This window comes from Nyctibius grandis, chromosome 16, assembly GCF_013368605.1.
Source record: "Nyctibius grandis isolate bNycGra1 chromosome 16, bNycGra1.pri, whole genome shotgun sequence".
Lineage (NCBI taxonomy): Eukaryota > Metazoa > Chordata > Aves > Nyctibiiformes > Nyctibiidae > Nyctibius > Nyctibius grandis.
The window spans coordinates 11,208,119-11,235,291 of NC_090673.1; the positions used below are offsets into that span (position 1 = coordinate 11,208,119).

The 27,173-nt window shown below is 42.2% G+C and overlaps 2 protein-coding genes across 13 annotated transcripts in view; both read left to right on the forward strand.

Moving 5' to 3' along the window:
- The first annotated feature begins 124 nt into the window (after window positions 1-124).
- GLE1 (GLE1 RNA export mediator) lies at window positions 125-12,431 on the forward strand. 3 transcript variants are annotated; one of them, XM_068413785.1, is made up of 16 exons: window positions 125-246; window positions 725-946; window positions 1,993-2,118; window positions 2,359-2,507; window positions 2,830-2,890; window positions 3,132-3,386; window positions 4,153-4,381; window positions 4,954-5,069; window positions 5,258-5,327; window positions 5,678-5,820; window positions 6,694-6,884; window positions 7,361-7,490; window positions 7,833-7,937; window positions 9,145-9,227; window positions 9,400-9,463; window positions 10,159-10,325. In XM_068413785.1, exons 1-16 carry the CDS (start codon window positions 151-153, stop codon window positions 10,225-10,227), a joined length of 2,109 nt encoding a protein of 702 aa, XP_068269886.1. In that variant the 5' UTR covers window positions 125-150; the 3' UTR covers window positions 10,228-10,325. The 3 variants fall into 3 exon arrangements, with proteins under 3 accessions (XP_068269886.1, XP_068269885.1, XP_068269887.1); XM_068413784.1 differs by lacking the exon at window positions 9,400-9,463 and having other exon boundaries at window positions 10,159-12,431; XM_068413786.1 differs by lacking the exons at window positions 9,145-9,227; window positions 9,400-9,463; window positions 10,159-10,325 and adding an exon at window positions 8,366-8,638.
- Window positions 12,432-13,199: 768 nt separating this feature from the next.
- SPTAN1 (spectrin alpha, non-erythrocytic 1) overlaps window positions 13,200-27,173 on the forward strand; it is a 52,721-nt gene continuing 38,747 nt past the window's right edge. For 4 of the 10 annotated variants that reach the window (XM_068413634.1, XM_068413639.1, XM_068413636.1 and 1 more), the window contains exons 1-7: window positions 13,229-13,280; window positions 16,310-16,360; window positions 21,696-21,935; window positions 22,563-22,688; window positions 24,178-24,246; window positions 25,200-25,340; window positions 26,480-26,626. In XM_068413634.1, coding sequence (XP_068269735.1) covers window positions 16,328-16,360; window positions 21,696-21,935; window positions 22,563-22,688; window positions 24,178-24,246; window positions 25,200-25,340; window positions 26,480-26,626 — 756 coding nt within the window. In that variant the 5' untranslated portion in view covers window positions 13,229-13,280; window positions 16,310-16,327. Of the gene's footprint in view, window positions 13,281-13,364; window positions 13,385-13,597; window positions 13,925-16,309; window positions 16,361-21,695; window positions 21,936-22,562; window positions 22,689-24,177; window positions 24,247-25,199; window positions 25,341-26,479; window positions 26,627-27,173 lie in introns of those variants that run through there. The other 6 variants (XM_068413640.1, XM_068413642.1, XM_068413644.1 and 3 more) reach the window with 4 other exon arrangements.

Genomic DNA, 27,173 nt, shown 5'->3' on the forward strand with positions numbered 1-27,173 from the left:
GGCGGGGAGGGGCAGGGCCCCGCCTCCCCGCCAGGGGGCACCCACCGCCCTCGTCGCCCGCCCTGCAGGGGGCGGGGCGCGGCCGTTGGCGCCCCGGAAGCGGAAGGGCGGCTGCGCGTCAGCGTTGCTGGGCGCGGGGAGCGCGTTGCGATGCAGGCCTGGCAGCTCCGCTGGAAGACTCTGGAGGCCCTGCGCGCCTCCAGCAAGGGCCGCCTGAGCTACTGCCCTCGCTGGCCGCGGGATGAGGTGAGAGCACCCTCCCGGCGGCGGCCCCCGCTTTGCTCACGGGGGGTCTGTGTGTCCTGAGGGGGGGATCCGTGCCTCGGCCCTCGGAGCGCTGCCCCAGCGGTGGAACGTCGGCTCCTCGCCTCGTTAACAGCCCCCAGGCCTGGAAATATAGAAGTCGCCCTTGTGTTGTCTCTGCTGCCCGCTCCTCCGGGCGAGTGAGCGGCTGGGCCCCTCTGCGCCCCTTCCAGCAGGTCGGGGCCTGGCTCCTTCGTACTGGCTCCATCGCGCAGGGTCTGGGGAGGAGGCGTTCCGGGAGAGGGCTCGAGCGGGGCGGCCCTGCTGTCCTGCAAAAGTTGGGAAGCCCAGAAAAAGCGTTGAAAAGACAAGCAGAAGAAATGGATAAACGGGGTACTGAGCTGCGGTTATAAAGCACCTCTGCAAATGTTTTCAATGTGTCTTAACATTTCATTGCTTTCTTGATATGTTTTCTCTGTAGGAAATCCTGGAAGAATGCATGCCTTCTCTTGTGCTGTCCGCTTATTCTGGCTGGATCCTACACAGCGTGATTGGGCAATCAGCCCAAGAAATTGCACCCTGTAGAAGTTCAACGCATAAGGCATCCACTCCCCTCACAAACCGGTCATCTCCTCTGGAGAACACATCTGCTAGCAGTCAGGGCTCTTCATCCTGTTCATCTCCAGAGCCAAGCGAAACAAAGGTAGCGCTCTGATTATAATCCATATGTGAGCTGTGAAGGGAAAAAAAATGTGCTAGCTTGCTGCCATAAATTGATAAAGGTTGGTTTGTGCTCTGTTAATTTGCGGGGAAAAACATGCTTAGTTTCGGCTTTTTGTAGGATAAACAGGTGGTGATAGAATTGGTATTAATAAGATTTTCATAGAGTAAGTTTTCATATTAGTCCAAAAGTAAACTCCCTTTTTCAGCGTAACTAGGGAAAATTTAGTTGGAGCTGTATAGTTATATGGATTAGCAGTGTGGGATTCATCCATTTGGAGAGATAAGGTCACAGAGTAGGGTCAGGCCTGTTGTAAGGGTCTGTGATTAACCCCCTTGGGTTCTCTGGAGTCTTTGAATGACTTAGATGTGTCACGGCTCCCTTTTACAAGGCAGAAGGGTAGGGAGCTGGGCAATGAGCAGGTGAATTGTGGAGGTAATGAAGCTGATGAAGAACCTGAAAAGAAAACAAGTGTCCATTGCTATGCGTTAAATGATGACTTCACCACGTAACAAGGATACCGAGCAGCAAAGTTTTGCATCATCTTGGCCCCATTTAGACTTAAGAGATATATTGTGAGGAAAGCACCTTAATGAAGCAGCAAGATCTGATAAAATTTATGAGAGAGGCTCTGAAGACGACTCCTGGAGAATGATTCAAAGCATAAACCTGTCTTGACTTCTTCCAGTGGAACATTTTCACTGAAAGCAAAGAGAATGTGGGGAGTCTCTCTAGCCTTTCTAGGTGCAGGCAGCCTTCATGAATGTCCTGTAGGCTCTTGGTATCTCTGCTCCCAATTTTAGTCATTGGGAAGAGTACTTATCCCAACCTCAAATAGGTGCTGGAGGATACCCAAAAGGGTGAGGCTACGCTACTGGGGTATATAACTACTCTTAAGAAGTTGTGCATTGGTTGACCCCTTTGTCTATTTCTCTACAAATAATGAGCAGTTTAAGAGACTTCATTTACCTGGTTTCCTCTATGAGTTGCTGATACTATACTCAGTCACTGATTTTGCTTATATGCAGGGAAATGGGGATCTCAGTCTGTTGGAAATGGATCAAGAAGTCTTCCCAGCAGTTCTGCCGTCTAAAGTTACAGAAGTTGAAGGCTGCATTCAGTTGTATGAAGAGATACACAGGTTGAAAGCAAAGGTAAAAAAAAGAGAAGTCGAGGGTGTATGTGAATCCCACGAGAGCTACACAACCAGAAGTAACAATGCTCTGATAAAAGTAGCAGGACGGTGTTATCCTAAACATTACAGAGAGTGAAGTTTAGGATAACCCCAAGTACGCCACGTTGGCCCACTTTGGGCAATGTAATCTGTATTTTCTTCTGTCCAAATGTGGGTGATTACTCCACTGTGGTGCTTCTGGCACCTCTGCAATCTGCAGGAGGGGCTAAGGCAACGGCAGGAGCAGCAAGAGCAGATGGTGAGGGCAGTGTACAACCTGGCAAGTGAGCAACTGAAGCGCTTTGATGAACTGAAGGAGCTAAAGCGGCATCAGGAATTCCAAGATTTGCAAGAAGTAATGGAGAAGAGGTGAGATTAGCTCTGGGATCCTTAAAATATGATAGCATTTAATCGAAGTGAGGATTAATTCTCGTGCCTGACAATTCTATGCTAGTCACTTGGGCTTGAAAATCTCACTTGCTGCTTTTCTTACATTAATTATCCTGTTACTGTTTGTCTTTCAGAGTAGAGCTCTGGCTACTGTTGAGGTTTCAATGGTTAGAAAAAGATTATATTTGTAACAGTTAAAGTTCCTTTAGCTTGGCTTATTTTAAAAGTAACTTGCTGTGTGTTTGTATTTTGTCTTGTTCATGTCTTGAATAGAGTTTTTCTGTCTTCATGCATATTGTAGCTCAAAGGAGGCTCAAGGACAGCAAGAGAAGTTGAAGGAAGAACACCGCCACAGAGCAAAGGTCTGAGACTTGTGAGAGTTGTCTTTTGTAGAAGGCCGTGGCTCCTCGGTGGGAACCAGAAAGACCAGTTGATTTATTTGTATTTACATGGTACCCCTGGGGTGAGAATGTATTTTCTGGTGCTGTCCTACACACCTGCTGCACTGTTGTGGAAATGCAGTAAAGGGACATGTGTGGTAGGAGCAGGAAGGACCTGTAAAGCTGGAGTTATGGAAGTACTTTGTGTCTCTCATCTCCCCAGATATTAAACCTAAAACTGCGTGAGGCAGAGCAGCAGAGGCAGCGTCAGGAAGAGCTGGGGCGTCTGCGTAAGGAAGAGGGCCAGGAAAGATTGCGTCGCCTTTATTCCATCCAGGAGGAAGTGCTGCAGCTTAACCAGCAGATTGATCCCAATTATAGACACAAAGACTTGCCAAGAATCGATCTTTCTGCGTACAGTAATCGTGGCAACCAGATCTGTGGGATGGTGTCAGGACTCATCCGCACCACAAGTGAGGTAGAGGCTCTGGAGTTGTTCTTAACTTTGGTTGTCCTTCCTTCATAAAGCTTCTGTAGTTGTCTTTGAAGGCAGCTTGTTATGAGGCCGTTAAATAAGATTAGGTATTTGTCCTATAAAGCATCTAATTTAAAAGGACAATTCTTTTCTGTGGCACTTTAGCTCTTCTCTTGAAAATGGCTTATAAAAACGCTTGAGGATTTCTAGAGGAGAAAGATCAAATATTAAAATACTGCAAACTCTTGGTGCTGTAAAGTTCCTTTTTGAGACAGCCATGGAAGCAGTGTTGTTCATAAACTGTTAAATATTGAACACATCATGATTCTCCTGTACTCGTTAGCCTTTTTGCAGTAATTAGGCTTCCTTGAAAATTGTTCTCTCTTTGTAAAGGTGGGATACAAACCTTGAAAAATAAAACACTACAGTAAGCCTAATTCTCTGTTCCAGCTTGAAACAGCTGACTTTCTGCAGAAGCAGCTGTCTGGGCTTTGCACTGAGGTTCCCTTATACTTGTCAAAGCATGTAATTAATTTTGGTGTCCAAGATCCTGTGAGATCTAGTCGTGGACTAATGTTATTCACAAGTGTTACGACCAATGTTATATACAAATAAAGGAGAAAAAGGTATTTTCAAAGAGGGTAAAATGTGTAGTTGGCTGCCAGATTATCTGAAGGCGAATGCTTCAAAGGCTCCTGGCTCTTGCTGCTGGTCTGCAGATAGTGGAACAAAAGATTGATGCTGTTTTACCTCCTCTGTTTCTCGACAGAGAGGTTTCCCTACTCCAGTAGATGTGGCCAATACTGAACGAGCACTGCAGGAGATGCGAGGGTTGGTATCCAGCATGCAGCAAGAAATCGCTGCAGCTCTGGAAGAAAAAAGGAGAAGAGATGAAGAGGAAGAGAGACAAAAGCAGAAAGAGTTACAGAAAAAAGAGCAGATGAAGGCTCAGACTCCTGCCCCTGAACAGCAGTCAGGGGGAAAGCAGCAGAAGGAAGGTTGGTTAGGCTTTTTTTTCCTTTTTTTTCTTTCCCTCCTTACACACTCATTTATTGTTAGGCTAAATACTACTTTGGAATCTTATTGTTTCCTTCTCATAGCCTTTACTTTTAGCACAACTAGCAAAATGGGTATAGGACTGCTGGCAGCAAACTTTTGAAATGAAACTGATGCAGCATAAATTGACTGTATTAACTGGAGCAAAACCTGCTCTTCCTAGACAGTATGTCATAGATTGGAACATTAGAGAATAACATTGTGCCTTCTTGCGAGTGTAGATGGGTCATGCATGATATGACAAAACATACAAGGGCAGACCACTGGAATGGCTTCCTGCTTTAGAGTAAGCTAAGTCCAGATGTTCTGCATATATAAGCTACTAAGCTGAAGGTCTCCTGGATAGCTTGCAAACTTGTAGTTCATTTATGAGCACAACTTTCTAAACTAAATTCTGGGAAAAAAGCACTCAGGCAGCTGTTAGTTCCTTGCAATTTTAAAAAAAAAACTTTTTTAAGGTTTTGTAGAGTTTTGAGTCTTTCTCAGGCTTCTGCTATTTTTTTTTTAATATCAGGACTTCAAGTTAAGGCAGAAGAAAGTACCATGCAGTGGTACCAGCGGCTTCAAGATGCTGCTGAGCAGTGCGTTGCTTCTTTCAGTGAAATCAACAACTGCAAAGACAACAATGAGGTATGAACAAATGATTAATACTGCTGAAGAGTGATTATCTTAATTTCCAGGGGAAATAGGACAGCTTTGATTAAAAAAAAAAAAATTCTAGCTTAGCAGCCTCTGTTAACAGTCTGCTCATCCAAACTATCATAGTAGTTTACTTGTCTGTAAAGGTTTTAAAAGTTGTTTGTTTGTGTGTTCTGCAGGTTAAGAAGATAAAAACAGACTTGCAGAAAGCAGCTACAATCCCTGTGAGCCAGATCGCTAGAATATCAGGTCAGGAAAAAACCCAGTCCAGCTGAAATGCCTTTTGCTGTAAAGATTTTAATAGGACACGACATATCCAATGTTTCTATAATTATCCCTCCAGCAGCAGGCTGGTACACATACAGTCCAAGTCTTTGCAGCACAGTGTTTGCTTATGTTTTGGAGGTCTGTTGCTTCCCTCTGAGGCATCTTGCTTCACCATGATTAAGTTTCTTTAATCAGATGTAGCAAACACGCAGTTGGAGGTGCCTTGCCCTTCAGGATGTAGGTCTAGTTTTTGTGAAGTTGATGTGGTCTGGTTAAGACTTGTCTGCTGTCTCCTAATCTCCTGTCTCCATACATTCCTTGTATATTTGCAGGCTCTCAACTGAGAGAGATATTTGACAAGATCAATAACCTGCTCTCTGGAAAGTCTGTTCAGACTGGAGGGCGAACAGTATCAGTGACTCAGCATCCACAGGGTCTCGATTTTGTTTATTACAAACTTGCGGAGAAATTTGCGGTGAGGAAATGTTCCCTGTATTGGGGTGGCAAAGGCAGCTAGTGCTTTAAGAAGTTCTTTTGGACACTGTCCTCTGTCTTCAACTGCTAAGAACAAAATTCCTAGGTGTTTAGCTTGCATGTATTAATGTTCATATTGATCAGGGAAAGTGCTTTTTGGATTAAAAAAAAAAGCGTAAGAACTTAATTTCTTTTTCCTTCCTATCCCCTGTTTTATCTCTTCTAGGAGGAAGAGCTATTTTAAATTACAGCCTTACATGTTACATATTCTGAACTAGTTAGGTACAGTGTTAGTGGAAAACAGATTGATAGTTTATGATCTATCACAAAACTGTATATATGCTCAAAACCTTACATCGTGGCAGAACTGGGGGGGAAGCTAAGGCCCAAGAGACAAACTTCTGTCCCTGCTGTATAGTTAGCACCTCCCAAGAAATGAAGTGCTTGAAGAAATGAATGTTTTAAGTTGCTTTTTGTAGTTTGCAGTATTTTTCTCTATATTTGCTAAATTTGGGCTGTTTGAAATTTTCTTTTGTCCCTGCAGTAACAAATACATGCAAAAACGAGCCCATGGAGTAAAACCGTGACTGATTTGTAAACATTTGAAAATGATTGTTTGGAGCAAAAAATATCTGTGCAGCCTTGCACTTTGTGTCTGTATTTGCTAACCTCTTTTTTCTGTCCTGAACCAAAGTTTATTGTCATCCTCTGTGGGAGCTGAGGATGTAGTTCTTTATCAGCTTTTCTGTGGTTGCCTACGTAGCCGTGGAAACATTAGGATCCTTTAGTAGAGGCTAATTACACAAAAAAGGAATTTTTTTGTCTGAAATATGGCTTGAAGGGATGGGGACTGACTTTCCTTTCCACCCTCCAGAATCAAGGAGAAGAAGAAGTAGCTTCTAACCGTGATGCAGCTTTCCCAATTGCTGTGGTGGCCTCAGGAATCTGGGAGTTACACCCTCGGGTTGGAGACCTCTTTTTAGCCCATCTGCACAAAAAGTGCCCCTATTCTGTGCCATTTTACCCTGCATTGAAAGAGGGGACTTCTATGGAGGAGTATCAGAGGTAAATTTATTACTGGACTTCTTCAGCATGAACCCTGCAAGGGTGAAGACTCTGTTCTGAGTGAACGCCACTTTTCCCCGTCTCTGATTACGTAGGCCCTGTGACGTGCTGGTATAGACGCGGGAGATTCACTCAGGAGTGTGCAGCTCCCCTGGCCCTGCTTCCCTGGAGGATGCTGTGTCCTTCAGCGTTAGAAGTGCTCTTTTGCTGCTTCTTCCTCATCCTTCTCAAAGAACACTTGATAGCCATAGCTTGATTCAAGTTGAAATATCCAGTACAGAACCTAGATATTCTACGTGGTATAAAATAGTGGAACATATGATCCAGAGGGTAATGAGCAGCCTTCACAGTAATTTTTATATGATTTTGGAGTATCCCTATTCTCAGTACAGTTAACTTAAAGTAAGCTGAGAACTGCAGGCACTTAAGTGAATGTGTTTTGCTGTATTAATACTGGAACGTCTTCTCGTTCTTAGGATGCTTGGATATCTAGTTAATGATTCTAAAATGGAACAACAAGATCGTTTTCTTAAACGGATGTCGGGAATGATTCGCCTTTATGCTGCTATCATCCAGCTCCGGTGGCCTTATGGAAACAGAGAAGGGGTATGCGTGTATGGCATTATAATTAGAACCTTGTTACTATCCCAAGAGTCTATTAAGTGTATTGTAAACTTGATTTGTAGTTCAGGTGTGCTGAACTTAAACCAGGTTGTAATATATTTGAAGGGAGATGGTTGTAACCATAATCAACAAAGCAACGCAGAGTAATTTGTAGTGTAGACCTTTACTTCCTTTCTTTATATTTTCATCATGATCAAGTTTTCCGTTAGGCTATTGTAAAATAACTTTATAAAGAAGAAAGCAAATCAGAAGACTGCCTGTTGTAATAATAGCATTTTGCACGTTGTGAAACAAGTGGTGGGTGGCTTTTTTGTTGCTTTACAGCCACACCCTCATGGGCTGCGCTATGGATGGTGCTGGCTTGCTCAGATGTTGAATATGGAGCCTCTGGTAGATGTGACGGCTACACTTCTTTTTGATTTTCTGGAGGTAAGTGATGTGGATTACTCGTGGTTAAAGGGATTGAAATTGGCGACATTTTAGTTTCTGAAGGGATTGCTGAGGTGAGGTTCACTGTGATTTTTAACAGCATTTTTTTTTAACCTGTCCTTATTCCTTCAGAACAGAATGTGACTATATCCATGTTCTTGCAAACAGAGCTTTGGAGCCAAATGATCTAAACCCAGAAGTTTTTATACATGCATCTTCTGTTGTTGTATTTGGCTCTGTTTAAGGTTTCTGGCACTTTAAAAATAGTTGCATGGTCCAATAAGAATAAGGTCTGCTAAGCACTTGGCATCAGTTCGTACAATGCAATGAGGTCCCGTGGCCTTTCCAGCTGAATTAGCTCGTAAAACAGGATGGGTTTTTCAGGTTGGAAAGGACAGAGCCTGATGTATATTAACCCTGTATCCTAGGATGTGGGCCTGTGCTAAGTAAGAGCCAAAGCTAAAGGCTGAAGTCAGGGGAGACACACGCTGTTGAACCCAAGCAACTTCTGTGCTTATCGAATGCCTTCTGAAGAACTTTAAATGCAGGAATGAGAAAGTGAAGTGCAACATTTTGTGAGGGAAGGCTGTTGGTTTTGGAGGGAGACTGGAGTGAGAGGAAGAATGACGTAAAATTGGTATTGGTGGCCACTACACAGCCAACAAGAAAAAAAAGGTGATTGTGGTAGCAGTAATCACAGAATCACAGAATCAACCAGGTTGGAAGAGACCTCAGGGTTCATCGAGTCCAACCGCTGCTCCTACACCACCATGTCAACTAGACCAGGGCACTAAGTGCCATGTCCAGTCTTTTCTTAAACCCCTCCAGAGATGGTGACTCCACCACCTCCCTGGGCAGCCCCTTCCAATGGCTAATGACCCTTGCTGAGAAGAAATGCTTCCTAATGTCCAACCTGAACCTCCCCTGGCGAAGCTTGAGGCTGTGTCCTCTTGTCCTATCACTGGTTGCCCGGGAGAAGAGGCCGACTCCCACTTCACTACAACCTCCCTTCAGGTAGTTGTAGACTGCAATAAGGTCACCTCTGAGCCTCCTCTTCTCCAGGCTAAACAGAGGATTTGCTTCTTTTGTTGTAGGTGTAGGTATATTTCTTTAAATGTCTGTATAAAATATTAAGGTTCGTTGAAGTTGTTATGCTAGTCTGAAACCCAGTTCTGTAACCTGGTCTTTGTGGATTTCTCTACCATAGGTGTGTGGCAACGCTCTCATGAAGGAGTATCAGGGTCAGTTCTGGAAAGTGATGTTGTTTATCCGAGATGACTATTTCCCAAGGTATGATATCTGTGGGTAGGGATGTGAAATAATCCTTGTTTTTTACTCCATGAGTGTTTGCTCTCAAATGACTCGTCCATCTTTTCCAGTCACTGCCATTCACCCCCCAACCCACTTGTAAATCAAAACCAACTTTCTAAGTAGATTTTGAAACATGCTGTTATTTCTGCAGAATTGAAGCAATTACCAGCTCTGGAGAGATGGGCTGTGTAACGCGTTTCAAGCAATTCTTGGAGGTAAAGCAGGGGTTTTTTTTCAGTTTTCAGGTGTTTTGGTTTTGGGTTTTTTTTCCCTTCGTTTGATATATGCATCGTTTTGATAATGAGGCCGGTGCTGCTTGCAGCATACCTGATAGTCCAGACCTGTCACTATGACGTAACCCATCTTTTATAACTTTCCAGTGACTGAATTAATGATAGTTATGATCTCAAACATCTCGCTTCTTTCTTACCTCACATCTAATTTTTTTCAGTGAAATTGTATTTTGATTATAAATGAAGTTCAGTGGGACTAGTTGCAGTGAGAGGAGATGCACAGGGTGAGGAGGATTCTGCTGAGTCATTTCTGTAACAGCTGTTTTTTATCAGTGGTTTGCTTGGTTTTATCTGTTGTCCTGCTTAGATACATGAGGAAGTGTGGACACTCTGTAGTGTTTGTTCAGCATTTTATTCTGCATCTTTTTTTTTTTTTTTAAGAAAGCTTGCAAAACTGTAAAATACTTGATTATTGAAATTGGTTTATGACTGTTGACTTAGATTATGATATTAAAATATGATAGCTTCAGAGTTTGTACCTTCATTTCAAAATTAGTTTTGGTACATTTTATTAGCAATGCTTTGAATGTGTGCAGGAGGAGCGATCAAAATTCTTGAGAAGAGATGGCAAATTACCATACACATTTCTTTCTCCTTTGTCTTTCTCTCTCCACTAGAAATGTCTACAGGAGAAGGAAATTCCATTACCAAAGGGCACTCTGCAGCCTTCCTTTTGGAAATCATAAATCAGTTTATATTTCTTTCCCCCTGGATGTCAATGCCTTCAGACCTGGCTTCCTGTTCACATGTGCAAGCAAAATAAATACATTTTGTTTACAGAGGAATGAGGAGAAAATATTCCATCAGCCTGTTAATGTTTAATTCATTAAGATTTATGTTGGGCAGAACAAACTTGTGGTCAGTTTGTTGCAAGTAATTGTAAGTTATTATTTGCTTTGGATTTTTATAAGGTTTTGTATAGTAAGTTATGGAAAAATGATGACTTTTTCTTCATATGTTTAAACATGTGGAAGATGTTTTAAATAAAGTGTTCTGATGACCTCTGGGCTTCAGAGGTAAAAGAGTCTTGGACTGAAAATTAGCACAGTGCTGTTCTGTTGAAGTGAAAATCCCTCACAGCTTTATGAAGTCTTAACAGAGAATCAAGCTCAGAAACTTACTGCTAGAACTTTATTTTTGTATTTATTACATGTGTCTTTTATAATTTGTTTTAATTATGCTGACGTACTTGCATCCTGTTTGTCTCAACAACATCTTAAGAGTTGTAAAAGGTAAAGGTGGTAAAAGGTTTGCATGGGTAGTAGTAACTTCATGGGGGCAAAGCGGAGTTCCTGAAACTACAGAACTTCTGTGTCCGTTATCCATCAGATGGATGGAAACTAATAAAACCTTTTCTTATTTAAAGAAAAAAATGTGGCAAAATGGTGCATTCATTCTAGCACCTTTGCTGATGTTCTGCCATCATTCGAGGGGGAAATGGTATGCTTGGGTTACCTAAGGTGCATTTTATAAGGGCTCTTTTTATGTAAATGGATTTCTTCCTTATCCATGTCATGGTATTTTATGTATCAAGTACTGTAATGCTTTTGTACCAATGGTGGATTATTCTGAGAATAGTTCATTCTAGAAAACTGTTTAAATTAAATATTAAAGTTTTATTTTTTTGCTTTTTAATCTGAAGCTGATGCAGTTTGGGGTTTTTTGTAAAAGAGGGATGGTCAAGAAAATCTACAGTTTCCTGGTGGATACAGGAGATGGGAGATCAGAGTGATGGGAGATTTGTCTGATTTATGGTGCGCTGTCCTTGAACTATTTTGGTGGCCTCTAAGATGAGAAAATTTGCTTCTGAGTTCTAAGATACACTGTTGCAAGTTAAAATTATTATTATTTTTACCAGATTGGTTTTTGTTATTCTTACAGCCATCATAATTTGAAGCTGTAGAAAGTGAGAGTTGAGGCCACATGAAAATCTAAATTTGGTTTTTATATAGCTCTTGAGATTTCCGAGAAAAGTTTGTAACGTGCAATTTGGAATTCAGGCCTTTAAAACCTTTCACCTTGACTTTAAAATTGACTGGTAAATAAATTAAATTCGTATGTGGTGTATAAATTTTGTAAACTGACTCTGGAATTCTTTAGACTAGTGTTACTGGTGATTGTTCTGGGATGCTGCAAATCTTCCAGTACCCTTTTACCAGCTAACACTGAAGCAATACAACTTTCATGAATATCCTTGAAAATGTTTGGGCTTTTTTGTACTGAGTGGAGATGTTTTAATTACATTTTCACATCTACAATTGTGTTGGAGACTCACTTTGCCATAGTAATTGGTACTGTAGAAACAATTGTCTGCCTGTGCCAAAACACAAGTAGCACGAGGTACTAGAGTTTTCTAACATTTGTGGGGGGAATAATATATGTATATATTTTTATAAACAACAAAGATGGTATCCTTTTCTGCCTCAGTAAAGGCCATCCAGATATTTACATACTATTTCAAAAACACTAGTAAGAATTTCTAACTGAATGAGTGCACTTCAGAAGTATCATAATAAATCAATATTTATTTTTAGATGTAGCTTAAGGTTGCAGCTAGTGCTTGAACTGATGGTTGACTTGTATTATGCCATTCTATTTTTTGTCATTTTTGCAGTTTTGAACGTTAGCCAGTTGGTGTTGTGACGATGCAGTACAAATAGAGTCCTTATGCATGTATTCATGGTATTTTCATATGCATATTCATATCAAATATGACAAAGGAGAGCATCTCAGATGTGAAAGTACTGTGCATTCAGGAGGAGATGCATTAACGTTGTCGTGAGTCATACTCTTCCTTGGAGACAATAGTTCCAGGCAGTCCCACGGGTTGTAATGCAATGTCACTGCAAGGGTGCTTTTTTTATGAGAGTGTTATTAACTCAAAAATCAATCAAACCCACACCCTGCTTTGATCTCATGAAGGTCTGGCTGCCTTACCTCTTAAAAATAAAAAAAAAAAAAAGAATTTCTTTGTCATATGTATTTTAAACATCTCGTTCATAGTTCAAAGTTCATTTTCCTTTGAATTTATGTTTCAGCTTTTTAAAAATAGATTTGACAAGTGTTTGCAGCCCTTTGATGCTCTGTCCTTGCCAGGCTTCTTCGTGATTGTGCCACTGCACACTGCTTCCCAAAGACAGCCTTACCCATGCGTATTTTTAATAATTTAAAAGGAATGAGGCTGCTGCTGTAAGTCGGGCCCGTTGATTTAAACTGTAAAACCTGTCACCACCCCCTGTGCCGCTCTGGCCTTCGAGAGCCCCAACTGACCCTAGCCGAGGAGACGGGGCAGAAAGCCCAGCCGCCGCCGTGCTGCACGGACATTTTAACTGGTGCCCGATGTCATCTTGTATTTGTTCCCTCTCCGGGGCTGCTCGGTGACGGGCGGTGAGGCAACGGCCAAGGCCCAACGCCCACCCACTGCTGAGGGGGCACAAACGCGCCGCGCTCACCCTGCCGCCCCTCCCGGCTCTTTCCGGAACCGCTCGGCACTTTCCGGAGCCCCTCGGCTCGCTCCGGCCCTCCCCGCCCGCGCCGCACCCGCAGCCCTCGCCTGGGCAGGGCCCCGCGCGGCTCCCGACTGTTCCCGAAGCTCTTCGGCCCTTTCCGCCGGCCGAGCGAGCGCTCTGCGGCGCTGACGTCACCTCCGGGCCGTTGTATAAAAGGGCGGGCGCAGGCGGCGCGCGGGGGCCGTGGCGGAGGGCGCGGAGCCGGCGGCGGGGACCTGCGCACCCACCCGGTGAGGCGGCGGGCGGGGGGGGGACGCCGCGCTCGCCTTCATCCCACCCGGCTCGGGTAGAGAGAAGGTCCCCTCGCACCCGTTCTGCCGCTGCGGAGACAGGTGTACGGGAGCGCGCGCTCACGGTGGGGGAGGCTGAGGCCGGCCCTGCCTCCGGGGGCTCCCCGCGGCGCCTCGGCTGCCGCTCGCTCTCGCCCTCCCCGGCAGCCGCGGCTGCTGCCGTGGGGTTTTTTATCGCGGGCAGCCGGGGCCGCCGAGCCGGGCCGCGCCCGGGGTCTCTCAGCGGCCCTCGGGGGAGGGGAGGGCAGGGCGGGGGCGCAGCCCGGATAAAGGGCAGGCGGGTGAGGAGCGGCGGGATCCGCCCCGGGCAGCCTCGACCCGCGGCAGGAATTTCATTGAGCGCCCTGGGGAGGGGATAAACAGGCGGGGAAAGAACAGTGACAGCGGGATCTCCGTCCCTGCGGGCAGAGCGAGAGGCCCCCCCCTTGCCCGCGCTACCCCTCGCCCCTGTCCGGTAGGTTTGCGGTAAAACCCCGCCGCGGAGAAATCCCGGGGAGGAGAGGGAGAGCCCGGCGCTGTGCGGGAACCCCGCGGAGGGGACCCGTGGCACAGCAATGGCTTCCACCGGCCCAGCCCTGTCCAAGGTCAGGAGATGCAGCAAAGAGTGTGTGTGAGGGAGAGGAGGGAGCGATCGAGGGGCTGGTGTGCGGTGATGGCTGGAGAAGGCTTTCCGCGACGAGATGGATCCCCTGTGAAATGGGGAGCACATAAACAGCTTGTACAATAGGGTTGTCCAGCCGAGCAGGAAGACATTTAAAAGAAATCCTCCCAGCCTGTGTTCCCTTCACATATGTGTCATTGTGGTATATAGGTCAAGCACTACGGTTTCCTTCCTAAAAGAATCAGGATCTGTTCCTACCCTGATTAACTCTGGTTTTTTTTAATTTTAATTTAATATAAAGTAATGACAGTCAAGTTTTTCTCAATTCGTTGCTCGCATACACCTTATCTGGTTACAGTGATATGAATCTATATTGCGAGATCATAAATATGTACCAATAGCGTAATCATTTGCCCCGATATCTAAGAAGAGCATAAGCAATTATCGCTACATGTTTTCAGCAGGTTCGTGTTGACTGTTTAGGATTTTTAGCAGCCATTTGTTATAAAATGGCCACACGTTCCAGTGTAAAATGTACGTGACTGTTGAGCAGTCTTTCATACATATTTAAATAGGTTCTGTAGATCACTTGTCTGGAGATGGCGAATGAACACATTAGAGAAAAAAAAAAAAGCAACTCAGCCTGAAATGGTTCTGTATCTTTCTGGAAAAAAAAAAATCCATTTTATTTTGGCATTTTGCTTTCAGCGAAGTGCCAGAAGATTCTGATGACTGTATTCACTGAAAGGCCTTGGTCAGGGATTCAGTTTTGTTCAAAACAAATATTGAATCCCACTGTGTGATTTTGATGCATTTAAATGCAATTAGCAATGAGTTCTTCCATGAAATCGTCATTTACCCTCACTTATAAATGGTGCAGAGAAAATAAAGAACAAAAGATTGAAAATGGGATGCTTTCTGCTGCATTGTGTGCAGGATCTGTAACTGGAGTAATGGAATTGTTAAGCTGTGGAAAATACTTGAACCAAGACAGCAGGTTACATTGCTCACAAGAAGTAATTTATTTCTATTCCTGTTGGAAAAAAAAATACATCTGTATTGGTCAGATGGAAATATAAATTTTGTTTTCACATCAGATTTAGATGTTATGCTTCTATGAGAGCCATAGTTGATCAAGTCAGCAAACATATTTGTGGTTGGGTTTTTTTAATAATAGAAAAAAGGTAGCAGCAATAACAAAAATGTTGAATGTCAAAGACTGTCTTTTAAGCATTTTTTACACATTTTCCTTCTGCATGGCAGAAAGGTAGGAGAAGCCTTAAATCTCTTGAGACAGGGTGGTACCTCGGTGTGGAATTCCTATTTCTCAACTATTACATTTGTAACTAACCTTAGTAATTTAATGCAAATAGCTTAGTACCTTTGCTGCCTTATTTTTCTCTACTTAATGTATTTATGGGGTTCTAATTGTTTTATTCATAAATACATTGCTTTTGGGGGGCAACTAATTGCTTCCCCTGTATTGGAGGAAATAATATGAATTCCTCCCTTTTTGCTGCTGCACGTTAGTGTAGTGTGGGAGTTTGTTTTTTCCATTTGTCCCCGGAGTGTAGGCAGCAGAAAAACGGGGTGGAGCAGCCTGCAGATGCCGTTGGTGGAGGTTGCCAAGCGCAGGCCGGCCCCGTGCTCCCGTAGCTGACCACGGATCGAACGCGAGCTGCCGTCTCGCTGCTGCAGCCGATACGCGTGGAGCGATGCAGATACCAGGAGAGAGATGCACTCGCTTCAGCTGGCACAGAGGCACCGGGCTGCAGTTGTCTGGGAACTGCTTCAGGGACTGCAGCGTGCTCAGGGGGAAAACGTGGGGTTAGGGGAGGCAAGGAAATTTTCAGTTAAAAATTCGGTGGGTTGGGTACACTTAACACCTGCCTAATTAGCCACCTCGAGAAATACCTTCTGTGGCAACTGCTGCTTGTCTGGATTTTTACTGTGGTAATTGACAGTAAAAATCTTTGCAGATATTTATATTCAAAACCTTCTTATTGAGTTTGTGTCTTCAAATTAATCACACTGTAGCAAGAAGCATCATTTGCCAAGTCCAGATAACTTTACTTTCTGTTTCAACCTTCTGTGGCAGTATTTTTTTTAAACTAACTGGAAAGGTTAATACATACCAAATTAATTAAGTTTTCCTGTTGGTATTTGTAACCTTTTTTGCATGGGGAGGTCTGTTGCTCACAAAAGCTTGCGTGACAATAATGCCAAATTGTTGTATGTGGCAAGGAACCAAAAGGAAAGTATGAAACGTGTACTGTGACGGAATGTGTATTTAGAAATAAAGTAATTAAGCCGTGTCCTTATGCTAGTTACTAGTTGAACGTTATCTTGATTTCCCCCTCCCTTTTAGACTCTGCATTCCTTCATCATGTTGTCATCGTTTCGTAAAGTCAAAGTCCAGGTATTTTCACATAATGCATGAAGTGTCATGGCCATCCTTGCCTGCCTTTATTGCAGTGACCTGTTTGTAACAAAAAGCCGTTTGTTTGAGAGTTTGTTCTCTTATATCGCAGGTGCTTTATTTGTACTTCAGTGCTGAGTCTGCTCTGCCTTTCCTTTAATACTTTGAATTTCCTAATTTCTGCCTGTGATGCATGATGTGTGAACGTTTTATAGTTGTTATGGGTCAGTATGATGGGCTATTGATGTGGGTTAATTTTCTTAGAGATTTTTGCTTTAAAAAATACTTGAGCAGTATCTTTTTACCTACAGCATCTAAAAATCAACCCATGATGAGATTTACATTGTAGAACATGATGCATTTGAATTAGGCTTTGGTTCCTGTTCCATCCACTTGCAGAAATTTATAATCCTTGTATTGTTGTGGTGTAACTGTTCATACATCTGTGTTGTTCAGTGGTGGTAAAATAAATAGGATGTACGGACCAGGCTGCAGCTGGGTAACACAAGCAACTAGATTTTATTTGGAAATGATAGTAATGTAAATGTTTATACTACAATTAAAATTACAATGAAAAGATAACAAATGGGAATGGAAAATGCTGATATAATAGCGCATTACCTGTGAACTCTGCATTTCTGCAATGCAGTCAAGGTAATTTGCTTTCTGGGGAGTCTCAGCAGAGCGCGGTCCTTGCCAGCCCTGCATAGTTTCATCAAAGGTCTGTGGGGATATTAAAAACAAAACAAAGCCAAAAAAACCCTTTGTACATAAAGGCACCAAATTCAGGTAGGCATTTCAGCTGCTCTTATTTGAATAGAGGAATTAAAATTTTAAGACCAAATGCCTAAAAATGAACAGATCTTTAATCATCTTCCGTATTTCAGAAGTGCATCGTTAAGGCTGTGCACAAACCCTCTGAGCAGCCTAAATCACTAGCTTTGCAGCATGCTTTAGTTCAAACATAATTTACCTTTTTTTTTTTCCTTTTAGTGTTACAGTTTCTTGTGTCCCTGTAATAACTACTTAAATTCTGGGGCTTGTTGGAATTTTACCTGCGCTGCGGTTAGTCTGTATGAGTCTACAGCGTTAAGCAGCGACTTCAACGCATCTTGTTTTTTTGTACTGCAGCACTTGACTTATTTTTCTGGCTTGGAATATGTAGAGGTTTGAGGCTGTAGGTGACCTTCGTCAGCAGAAACCAGGAGTATTTGGACGCAGGGTTCTGCTGCGTGTAGCCCACCCTTAAAATTTCTTTATTTTGTGGGTTTAAATTCATAACAAACCAAGTGACCAGGCATTTTGTCTCAGTAGTGTTTTAAATCTCTAGTACAGGGTATATGAGATGACATCCTTCGGTTACGTCTTTGTAACACAACGTGCCCGTGCAGGAGCGTGGTCACAGGAGCCAGCGCTGCACGTACTTTGCAGAAGGATTCTCCTTTATTTACCTGCAGCACTAGTACGCTCTAACTTAGCACTAAACTAGGCACTCGTGGTGGTCTTGTGTTAGAGACCTACGTAGTGGCTTACTTCTTCCCTAGTGTTTTGAGGCAGCTGTGAACGGGAGAAATTAAAGTTGGAAAAGTGTACATTATTTTTTTTCCCCCCTCTGTCCCTTCCTTTGGAAGGTTATTTTCACATCCAATATTAGAATTATATATATTTTTTTTTGCCTAAAGAAAAAAGATCAGCAATCCGTTCCTGTTCCCTAGGAGGGAGTAACCAATATTGGTTAAATGTTCTTTTGACAAGACTCACAATGCGGAATGCTGATGAATGCAACAAAAAAATGCATGAAGCTGCTCATGTGTGTACTTGGGAAGCGGGGAGTGTTTTGATAGGGAAAGTGCTCCTGTTCCAGGCTACAACTAGGGGCACGTACGCTGAGTATATGTAGTGCACATCAGGACTTGTCTTAGGAGAAAGTCATTATTTTACTACATCTGAAGATAGTGATCTTTAAATAGTGGTATCTGATTGCTTTTCAGGCAAAGGAGTTTAATTCTTTAAGCTTCATTTAATTGTTCCTAAAAATAGGCTAAAATCTTCTATATAGCGCTGAATGTATTTTACATTTGAGTTTTTAAATCCCTGAAAACATGTTTTGCTAAGGGAAATGCTGACGGCTCTTGTGTGTGTCTGCGCTGGTGGCACCGCTGTAATTCCCGTTTAACCCCCCTCGGTACCGCCGCTTCCCCAGCTTGAACGATGCTGCTGACATCATCGTTGTTGCACTGCGGTGTCTGTGAATACCCGCAGTTGTATATTCCCATGCAAATTTTAGTGCACCATTATGTATAATTTGTATCATCTAGGGGAGGCTAATCCTCTTAGGTTGAAGGATGAGAGTAATAATTATATTTTGGGGTTTTTTTTCTTAAATTTACTTCTTTTTGTTGGCTTTTTTTGTTGCGGGGGAGGGGGGGGGATACCACCACAACGGCACAGTGCGAAGCAGCATTTCTGATTGTTTTTTTAGTTAGACATAAGCTGATGATGACTTTCTAAAGTGAGTCCTACAGCATGAAAGTACAGTGGCAAGTGCCTCCGGGACAGCTGGGCTCCGCTGGCTCGGGACGCCTTTGCGATGACGCCTGCCTGGGCTGCGAGGGGCTGAGCTGGCCGGGCCATTCCCCTGGCATGTTTGCCCTGCCTGACCTTATCGGCCCGTGCAGGCGGCGCCGGAGGCAGCGGCGATGCGGGGAATGTCAGGGCCGGTTATCTGGGGTCGGGCTGCGCGCTCGTGTACGTCCCACCATAAGCTGTTTTTCACGTTAAAAACGCAAAGCGCAACGTCTTGTTGGCGGTTCTCTTGCCAGGGGGGCAGGGGTGTATCCTGGGTGCCTTCACGTGATGTCGCTGAACCAAGAAGGTTTAGAAACGTCTTTGAGAGCTGCTCCGTGTTCGAGGGTACCGCAGCTGGAGCGTGGCGGCGGCGGGGCAGGCTGCGTCGTTCTGCAGCATCGATGAGTTTAGAGTTGGGAGCTCCCTGGTGACGGCTGATCGCGCGCTGGCCGAGCGCAGGCTTGCTGACGTCAGCTGATCCGCTGCAGGAAAGAACAGTCTATTATTGCTAGACCAAAGCACTTCTTTTACAATTGACTGGCTGGACTTACTGTAGTTATAAAAGGAGCCTTTCTTTTAACGAATTCCAGCAAAAAGATGAGCCAGATTGCATGGCTCGTGTGGTGAGAGGCAAACCAGCTACTAGGCTAAATTGCAGGAGGTCTCCTATTTTTTTTTTTAAAGGTTAAATAATTTGATAACTTAAATAATTTAATGATTTGAATAATTTAAATCATTTAATAATTTAAAGTGATTGAAAATCGCTTTGACTCTGGACGTTATTTCTAATACTGAAATATAAGTTGACAGCAAAAGACTGTGCAGTGTTCCAAAGACTAACGAGGATTCCAGTTTCTCCCAGTAATGCTCATAACCAGGGTAAGCGGAGAGAGACGCTACAGTCGTGCGGTACATTTAGACTCACTGCCACTTTGTCATTCCTGAACACAATTCAGTTTACAAGAAGTGTTGTTGGTATTCAAACACAGTGTGACAGCACAGGAAGGGAAGTTTTTAGCAATAACTTGCTCTCCTGGATGGAAAAGGCCATTTGAAACGGTGCTGGCAAAAACCAGCTGCTTTCTCAGGGAAACAGACCTGTAGTTGAGCTCAAGTTTTATTCAGGGTTTTGATCTTTTAATACTCTGATACACGAATCAAGTGGAGCCTTTGGTACCCCTGCCAGATGAAACCTGGACTCATTTATATCAGCCAGCCTACACAGACTGGTTGGGTTTTTTTTTCCCTTGCCCCCTTTTGGCAATAACGAGTGAAACGCCTGGGCCTGGAAGAAAAGGCAAAGCTGAATTTATTTCCTTCCTTAAACTGCCGCAATGCAGTTGGGGCTCAGAGTTCACGGGAGTAACAACTGCTGCTGAGATGGCTGTCCTCTGCAGGGTGGGACTCTTGGAAGAGAGCTCAGGAATGTGTGAATTCGCCCCCATATGTTCCCTTCTATCAGATGGTCCCTTTACAAGTGCTTGGAAACCAAACAGAAAACACGGCCATGTAGATCGCTTTCCAACCTGTGGGGATTTTGCTACAATTATGCAAGATACGTGGCTAATTAAAGCGTGCGGCTGACTAATGACTAAATAACAATTTAATATTTAACAATGTACGTTAAGAAGTTGCCTCTGCCTTTTAGTAGGCAGTTATAGGCTGGGTTTCTTCCCTGTCTTTGGTAGGATTGGTGGGAAGTACATTTAGCTTGATACTTACAGAATTTATAATAAAAGCATTAAGTGAACCCTACATCTAAACACTTGTACATCAAGACATTACTTGTGTAATTGTTCAAGCACAGTGTTTGCTGCGACAGCTTCTTGATATGCAGAGTGAGTTGTCAAATGAGCGGGTAAATATCCAAACTTCAATGACAATAATGATGCTACTTTCTGAATTTGTTCTGTTCTAATGCACAGATCTCTGTGGAAAATCAGATTGCTTTTTGAAAGTTGAGGAACTGAAAAATTAAACGTTATCCCAATTTTAATAGGAAGGAGATGAAGCAGAACAGTCGTCAGTTCTTTGCCTGTGGTAACAATAACAAGTTTTAGTCCATAAAGCAACGTACAAGGATTTTCAGTGAAGCGGTCAGAGCAAGATCACAAGTTACACGAAATGCTCCCTGACTGACTTGTCTTAGGTCAGATCTGTGAAGTGCTGTGAGCCTCTGCGTTGGCTTTTGAAAGGTTGTGTAGGGAGCGGCAGGGTGGGGTTGTAACTTTTTGTAATTGTCTGAGAGAACAGAGAGGAGATGTGTGTGTGTGTATCCATGTACGTATAATATATAGAGATATATGTGGACCAGTTAGCTGTTGTTTAAAGAACAGTAATATTCCTACTTTAGTTTATCTAGATAAAATATTTCCAGATTTTATATGTTGTACAAGAAATGTTTTATGTCTGTATATCAGCATATATATGTGCACAGAAACACATTTTTTGACATTTGTATTAAACGCTTGCATGTTGCAGCTCAAGATGACATGGTCTTTATATAACTGCAGCCATATTTTTCCAAAACAAGCAGATATTAAATGTCTTTGTAAATATTCCTTTCCCATTATTTTCTGCTAGAAGTGTGCTTTTAGTTATTTCTGTGTATAATATTTATGTTTTATGCACATACCTGCACACACAGAGTAAGACTGTAAGTAAACCACATGGGAGTTTAAGAAAGCAGGCTTTTCTGTCATGGCTCTCTTCCTACCCCACCATTGTTTTATAATACAAACAAAAATGTATTTTTTTTGGCTTTCAGAAAATGGATCCGAGCGGTGTAAAAGTGTTGGAAACAGCAGAAGATATCCAAGAAAGGCGTCAACAAGTTTTGGACCGTTACCACAGGTTCAAGGAACTGTCTTCTCTAAGGCGCCAAAAACTTGAAGATTCCTATCGATTCCAGTTTTTCCAGCGTGATGCAGATGAGCTTGAAAAATGGATCCAAGAGAAACTGCAGATAGCATCTGATGAAAATTACAAAGACCCAAGCAATTTACAGGCAAGTCCTACTGCCATTTTGTGTTTCCTGTACTGTTAATACTAGGGTGTACCAGGTCAGCTGGGATAGGCAGAACAAACGCGTAAGTGTAACTTGATCAGAGAGTGGTGAAGGAAGATGGATGCAAATACCCACGGCCTTGCAAAGTGTTCTTCAACCACCTGGTTTCTTTGCTGTTATAATTGGAATATTTCTAATAATGGATTAGATGCTAGATCAGCATAGGAAAAGTTACTCAGTGCCATGTAGTGTAAAACCAGCTTTGTTTAATTGTGGAATTTGTTGTATGCTTTGGCTCTGTAAATAAAGGTGAATTAACTCTTACTGCTTCCACAAAAAAAGATATTTGTAGAAAATTAATTTGTGTGGGTGGAACTAGCTGATGGGTTCTCGGATGTTTGAACACTCCGGTGTACAAGAGCAAACACAATAATGAAATAACTAAAACTGGGATGTTTAAATCCACACGTGAAACATACGGTACAGCTGTAATTTTAACTGTACTATTTTATTTTTTGTTTGTTGACACTGAGTACGCATAAAATACTCTAAAAACCTTGATGCTGGGAAATGTGGAGAAGGCTGTGCACCAAATCTCAGTCACGTTCTTTGATGTTTCACTTGCAGGGGAAGCTGCAGAAGCACCAAGCCTTTGAAGCTGAGGTGCAGGCCAATTCAGGGGCTATCGTTAAACTGGATGAGACTGGAAATCAGATGATTAATGAAGGCCATTTTGCATCTGAAACCATAAGAGTGAGTTTTAAAACTTTTTTTTTCCTCTTAACAGGCTTTCCCTTAAACACTGTGCAGATTGCATGGGTAACTCTATATTCTAAAACACTTTTTAAAATCCTACAGGTATTTGATTAGTGAAATCACAAGAGAATATGTATTTGTAAAGCTTGCAGATGTTTTTCTTTTTCGTGAGCACCCAGCTCCTATCTTTTCTTGGATGCAGTTCTGAGGTGAACTATCTGCCAATGGAGTCCAGGAACTAGGACTGGAAAATCATCAGCAATTCAAAGATGTGCTGAAAGTCACAAGGCAAATGATTAATTATACTTGTGGTTCTTCCCAAAATGGCACAATATCGAGAAGCAGCAAATTCACAGGGCCTGGTGTCAGGGATGTTGACCACTCATTTTTTTGCTTATATAAAGCATTTTAATTTTCTGCAATAATTATAAGTAACACAAACAACCATACGTGTAAACTTCAGTCATCTAACTTCTGTGTGATCTGGCTCAGATCAGGTCTCTAGTGATCTTTACTTTCTGGCTGAGTTGTACTGGCCGTACGTTTGAATCTCTTTGAATTTGTGTTCTGCGGCTTTTTCTGCGAGCTCCAGGTACAGTGCTCGGTCTGCTCTGTTTATCTGTCAGCGAACGTCTCTTAGGACAGCTGCTTCCTCAAGAACAAGCAGTAAGCTTTCTTCAGATCCTTTTCTGAGATCTCTACTGTTGTTTTCCTTCTCTCTAAATCTCCCAGCCTGTGTAATGCAATGACAAATGTATTTTTACAAGCTTTGCTGCTGCACTAGGTAGGTTTACGTTTGACAGTATTTGAGTGATTATCAGTGTTTTAAAAAGTCTGAGCAAACTGTAAACTTTAAGAAATGTCTTGACTTGAGAGTTACCTTTTACTCCTTCTCCTATGTATTCTCATTTTTCTCTGGCTATGTGAGTGGTTCTCTTGTTCCCACACACATATGTGCACATGTACATGCACATGCCCCACCAGTAAGCACTTATTTCTGTTCTGCATTCCAGCTTCTTCTCTAGGACTCATTTTGTTGAATCTGCTGTTTCTAGACCTCAGTTGTTTCAGTGTCGGTTACAGCTGTATTTTTATTTAATGCAAAGAAGTCTCCTTAGTGCTTAAAGCTCTTTCCTCTATGAGATTTAGATGTGAGCTGTTACAGCTTTTCAGAAGGAGAATTCTTGTGATATTTTTGTAATGAGTATTTATTTAACTGATACATTGAATGTTATGTTTCATTGTAACTAGGATAAGATAGTTACTAAGAAAAACAGATTTTTTTAGTAGATTATATAATAAAAAACCCTAAGGTAATGATTACTTTAGAAATCTCATTGTGATTGTATAATCTGTACCACAAATAGAAAAAAAAAAAAAAGAAAGCTTTGCAGTTGGGTGATTTTAAATGATACTGTGTCTTAGCTGCTCAATGTAAGTCGTTTGTGTTCTGTTTGGAGTGGTAATTTGCCTTTCAATGGTTCAGTCTTTCACGCCGTACCGGACTGCGCAGCGCCCCATAGTAACAGCCACCCAAGTGGGGTTCCACATACGAGTAGGTGAAACTTTTGGCTGTGCAGTGCAACTTCTTTTTGCAATGTCTTCTTTCTTCCTTGGTTGACAGTTTGCACTATCCTTTTGGGCAGTGCTAGGAAACAGAAAGAGTGAGCTCTTTCCTCCCTCGAAACCTCCCCAGCTGAACTTTCTAAACGCATTAAATGGGTGTCCGCCCGTGCTGGGTGTTCAAAAGCTTCTCTAGCTGACTTTCAAGTTTCAGATCTCGATGAGCAAAGCGTTATAGATGATGGGTGGAGCAGATTCTTTCCTGTTCTGCAAGTTGTGTGCCTGTGTGGGAGTGTGGTTTTTCTTTTAATTGTCCATAAAATTTATGGTTGCTCCCAACAGTTTTGAAAGGTAGAGAGCAGCCAGAGAGAGACTCAGTGCTAAAACTAGTAATTGCTCCTGGTATTTCAGTATTATGTTACTTAACAATGTTGGCTAAACTGATTAGTGCCAAGAGAAATGGTTAAAATACTGTAAAGTGGCACAAATTTGACTTGAAACAAAATGTGTCATCTTAAATAAAAATAAATCCCAAAATGAAGATGAGATTCACTGATTGGGAGTTGACTTTCCTGTAAAAGATTGAACATTTGAAGGGAACAGCAGCAAATTTTTCGTCTGACTTCACACTAGCATAGAATTTAAATAAAATTTTATCTCTACTTCATAGTTATGTAAACATATCTATTTGATAGCTTCATTAATTAATACCAACCGTTTAAATACTCAGTTCAGTAATTTCTGATTTTGTGTTATTACGTCACTTTACATAATTTGAAAACTAATGACTGGAGATGAAATTGTTATGAGATTTGTCCACAGTTTGTCTAAACTGAGGTTTCAGATGTACAACTTTGGGAAAAACCCCTTCTGTTAAGGTCAGGATGGGAATAAATCTAATCTTCTCTGATACAGGATTTTAATAACAACATCCTATTGTTCTAGACACGGCTGCAGGAGCTGCACCGACTATGGGAGTTACTGTTGGAAAAGATGAGGGAGAAGGGAGTCAAATTGTTGCAAGCACAGAAGCTGGTGCAATACCTACGGGAATGTGAAGATGTCTTGGACTGGATCAATGACAAGGTATAATTATTACCTGCCTTTACTGTGTTCTTAGTGGGAAATTGGATGTGTTTGTGTGGAAATTTTCTACCAACATACAGTTGCTGGAGTTCAGGTAGTCACAGAGAGCTTTTGAAGGCACCTGTATATTTTATTTTGTTTATTAATATTGCATAAGCAGTAGGTATGCAAACTACTATGCCTTTGGCAGCCACAAGAAAAAAAGGACTAGACTAAGAGGAAACCTGCATGTTGGAGAGCATAGTTAAACATAATCAATTCTTTCTTTGCTCTGAGGAGACCTTCTTATTTCTCATCGTAATCAAATTCAGGTTTCTTGTAAGGGAAATCTACAACATGTAAAAGCAAATGTTTTTTATAAACGTTCTAAATGATCTGTTGTAGAACGTAGCCAGCCTAACCACCAAGCAGTGTGTACATAATTACTTAATGATTGGAGTATCTTTAGATATACATTGTAAGGACATTAGCTGCTGGAGAACTTTTGGCTCTTGATTCTTTGAACTCTGAGGAAACAGACCACAAACCACACTATCGAGGAAAAAAAGCCACAAAATGATCACATGGGTTTTCTTAATGATGGTTTGCTATTTTGTGTCCCTGTGGGTTCAAACTGTAAACCCTGTAACTGTTACTGACTATGACAGTGCATTTTTCATAAAGCAAGCTTGCACCAGAAGCCCATAAACAATCTAAAAATGTGAAAAAATTGTAGTCACTGGGGGTACTTCGAAAAAGCATGGGCAATTATTTTGTTGTTTTAAAAGTACGGCTCTTCTGTGCATATTTTCTTTCAGTAATTTAGGTTGTTGTAGTAGTGGTCATCGTGCACAGAACTGAAAACTTATGATAGAAGAATTGGTTATATTCAATAACTTGAAAAATGGATAAGAGCAAGCAAGATGAAAAAAATAATGCAGTTAGTGATTTTGCATGTTTTCTGCAATAATGGACAGAATGGCAGTGGTGGGGAGTGGAATTTAATGGAGGAAACTTTGTAGTTTTAAATCTGACTTTATAACACAGTGATTGTAACTGTCTTTGACCTATTCAAAATTAGGACAGTTTGTTTCCTGATTTCTAGTAGTGGTTTCCTGTAGGTTATACTGAAATTGAGGGTTTTTTTCTCAATGTGCTAGGAAGCAATAGTGACCTCAGAAGAGCTTGGGCAGGACTTGGAGCATGTTGAGGTTTTGCAAAAGAAGTTTGAAGAGTTCCAGACAGACCTTGCAGCTCATGAAGAAAGAGTAAATGAAGTAAACCAGTTTGCTGGCAAACTTATCCAGGTAAACGTTCATGTGTGTTGGAAATCTCTCTTGGCAAGTCTAGTATAACACAGCAAGCTTTGGTCTGCAGCTTCCTTGGTTTTCCCCCCGATTTGGTAGCAGATCTTTATAGTTTTACTATGTGTGCTTAGATACTTGGCTATCTTAAACTTGAATGGTGATCATTTGGTTCACTTGTTCTTTTGCTGGACGGCTTGAGTAACTGCCTCAGCTGAGAATGTTCCCAAAAATGTGGAGAGCAGTGATTAGTAAGAGAAACTGTTGTATTTGAGGTTAAATATATTTACCTTGGACAACCAGGATTAATATATCTTCTGCTTTGGTATGTCATCTGGGGCTTGATCAAGTATGGAGACAGGGCAGGAAGTATTGCGTTCCAGGAAAAAAAAATGGTACTGTTTACAGCCCTCCTCCCGTTGACTAATTAGTAACAGGGAAACTTAAACTACCAGAAGAGTATTTACGCAGTGAGATTTCAGGAAAACTATCAAATTGCGTGATCATCTGGAAAGTACAGTAATTATAAATTGATCTCTTGGAAGCCAGC

What these genes read in the sequence shown, in the direction of transcription:
- GLE1 (XM_068413784.1), top strand. Translation starts at nt 151, where the DNA reads ATGCAGGCCTGGCAGCTCCGCTGGAAGACTCTGGAGGCCCTGCGCGCC. An exon ending in AACACCGCCACAGAGCAAAG is followed by an intron (nt 2,891 to 3,131) that starts GTCTGAGACTTG and finishes TCATCTCCCCAG; the next exon opens with ATATTAAACCTAAAACTGCG. An exon ending in ACTGCAAAGACAACAATGAG is followed by an intron (nt 5,070 to 5,257) that starts GTATGAACAAAT and finishes TGTGTTCTGCAG; the next exon opens with GTTAAGAAGATAAAAACAGA.